Here is a 3,059-nt window from a genome sequence, read left to right as displayed (position 1 = left end):
GTAGTAGTAGTAGTAGTAGTAGTAGTAGTAGTAGTAGTAGTAGTAGTAGTAGTTATTGTTGTTGTATCTTTATCATTATTATTAGGCTTCTTCTTCTTCTTCTTCTTCTTCTTCTTCTTCTTCTTCTTCTTCTTCTTCTTCTTCTTCTTCTTTTTCTTCTTCTTCTTCTTCTTCTTCTTCTTCTTCGTCTTCTTTTTCCTAATATTACTATTATTTTATTATTTTTTTATTATTATTATTATTATTATTATTATTATTATTATTATTATTAATATTGTTATTATTATTATTATTATTATTATTATTATTATTATTATTATTATTATTATTATTATTATTGATATTGTTATTATTATTATTATTATTATTATTATTATTATTATTATTATTATTATTATTATTATTATTGATATTGTTATTATTATTATTATTATTATTATTATTATTGATATTGTTATTATTATTATTATTATTGTTATTATTATTAGCCTTGGTCTATGTTTGCTCTGTGCAGATGGAAGAAGGATCCAGCCACTGACTCCCGAGTGAAGGGAACAGACGGGAGGGACGTGCTCGAATTCCTGGCTGTTCTCCGAACCGACACCAAGCAATGGTCCTTTCCAGGGGTACGTTTGCAACAGCAGCAGCAGCAGCAGCAGCAACAGCAACAACAACAGAAACAAAAAAAACAACAGCAGTAGCATCAACAAAACCAACAACAACAACAACAAGAAAACCAACAACAGCAACAACAGCAGCAGCAGCAACAAAACAAATAACTGGAACAACAACAACAACAACAACAACAACAACAACAACAAGACAAACAACAGCAACAACAATCGGACCGATAATAACAACAGCAATAACAGCAGCAGCAGGATAAAAAAACCAACAACAGCAGAAAAAACAGCAGCAGCAACACAAACAACTGGAACAACAACAACAGCAACAACAAGACCAACAACAACAACAACAGCAACAGCGGCAGCAGCAACAGCAGCAATAACAAAACCAAGGAGTAGCAGTAAGAAAGGCTGCAGAAAGAGACAGGAGCCCAGAGGAGGTTGAAAAGGAGGTGAGGGAGTGGGGGCAGAAAGTGGAGGCGAAAGCAGATGACAGAACATTGTTAGAGAGCAGGAAAGGAGGTGAAAAGAGACAGGTTTAGAAAAGAAATCTTTTCCGTCGCTATCCGGATTTGAACCCGGGACCTATTGAATGAGAGGCGAACACCGTAACCACTCGACCACGAGAGCCCGCGTTCATCATATAGAAGACACAGTGGGCAGTAAATCACATGAGGCTTCACGGAGACGAAATGCCAAAACCAAGAGCGAAGCGCACAAGCTGGACAGAAGATATTCGGAGACGTCTCTGGCGAGTTCTCAGAAACTATTCGGAGACACACTCCCGCACACAGTTGTACTGCTTTGGGGAGGTTAAACTGCATATCGTTTGATGCAGATCACACATATAGCCACTTAGACTATTGCAAATCAAATGTTTTCAAGAAACTTTCAAACCTAACTGCAAAATATCGAATTACGGGTGAAAACAGGGGCACCCCCGATTTTTTTTTACTTGGTCTAGAGGCACAAAGCCTTTCGATTGGTCTATTTCTGTCGGAGACGTCTCCGGATAGATACTGCGCACAAGCTGCGAACATCCACAAGTAGAAGAGGACCTTTAGACTGTTGTTAAATTGTGGTAAAACCTCTCTCTGCTAGAATTGGTTTAATTGGCCACAGCAGAAGACACAAATCTTAATCTTTAATTCTTCAAGTTCTTTTTTGTTTTTCTGGAGAAATATTCTCCTTTGCGGATGCATTGGTCATCGTCAGACATTGTAATGACGAGCTATTGTTATTATCTATATAGAAGGTATACTGTGCAGTGAAGCACAGAGCCTGAGGCCTAAATCCCACGCCCAATGATTGTTGGCACATCAGACGTTTGTGGACATCATCCAAGCTGGATCCTACCTAGGGTAGTGGTTCCATAAAAATGGTAAAATGGTATAGGTTTAACGCCTCTATCAACACTGTTAGTTTATTTTAAAGGCAGGAGTTCAATGTCCATCCCCGAAAGGATCGAGCCAAATAAGAAATTCCTGTAAAGTGCTTTTCCCCAAGGACACAACGTTGGACCGATTATTGGTTCGGCAGCCTAACCACTAGACAACAGAGACTATCGTATAGTAAAAGAGCACACACATTTTATATCAAGAATCAATCGACAGGTAGGCCATCAGTTGGGTTCCAATGTATCGGAACATTCCCTGAATTGTAAGATTCTTTTCCTTGTGGGTGGTTGACGGGTGCCCTGGTGTGGTTTGCTCCTTCCTAATAAAAAAAAAAGTATCGTCCGAATCTCTCCTCCTCTTTGTCGGTATGTTACTCTTTAGTAACACCTCTAATGTCCGGCACCTGTATGACCTAACTGTTTTGCATGTGCTGTAAAAAAAGAATACTGACACTAAATATTCGTTTCCTTCCAGGGCATGCGTCGCGACGACAAGAACCATTTTGCCGCGCTCAAGGTCAACTTCAAGGCCAAAGGGCTGAGTCAAGAAAAATCCACTGAGAAAGTCAAGCAAAAGCTAGAACCACTTAAAAAAGAGGTAAGAGATGAGGGGGAGTGGATGGATGTGGAGAGTTGGGTAGTGGGTGGAATCGGGAGGAGGGAGCATGAAGCTGTCCTCGGAGAAATTCGCGCCCGCAACCCCCAACTTGCGCGCGCAACTTTTGCCATTTTCGTGAATACGCGAAATTTAGCCAATTTTCGCAAAAGTTGGAAAAATAGTAATAACATTTTGTTAAAAACACCGAAACGTTCGTCCAAGACTAAAAATAATGCCGTAAAGGAGGACAATTCACTCCTTTGCACTACAGCTACACGGGGTGCCCAGTGCCCCATTGCGGATGGGATCGGGTCGGATCGGGTCGGTCGGGATGATCACCCGACTCGTCGCCTGAAAACAAAGGAGGGTAAGATCTAGACATATATCGATTCATCCAGAAAACCTCTAAAGGGGACGTTCAAATATAATCTTGCGCCTG

The 3,059-nt window shown here is 40.1% G+C and overlaps 1 protein-coding gene across 1 annotated transcript in view; it reads left to right on the top strand.

Moving 5' to 3' along the window:
* The window catches only part of LOC101858286 (ADP-ribose pyrophosphatase, mitochondrial), a 10,115-nt gene that overhangs the window by 3,647 nt on the left and 3,409 nt on the right, over positions 1 to 3,059 (top strand). The window contains exons 4-5 of the mRNA XM_005102964.3: positions 515 to 626; positions 2,498 to 2,620. Coding sequence (XP_005103021.1) covers positions 515 to 626; positions 2,498 to 2,620 — 235 coding nt within the window. The remainder of the gene's footprint in view (positions 1 to 514; positions 627 to 2,497; positions 2,621 to 3,059) is intronic.

The sequence above is a fragment of the Aplysia californica genome, unplaced genomic scaffold, assembly GCF_000002075.1.
Source record: "Aplysia californica isolate F4 #8 unplaced genomic scaffold, AplCal3.0 scaffold00352, whole genome shotgun sequence".
NCBI classification, from domain to species: domain Eukaryota; kingdom Metazoa; phylum Mollusca; class Gastropoda; order Aplysiida; family Aplysiidae; genus Aplysia; species Aplysia californica.
This window is presented reverse-complemented; position numbering and strand designations above follow the sequence as displayed.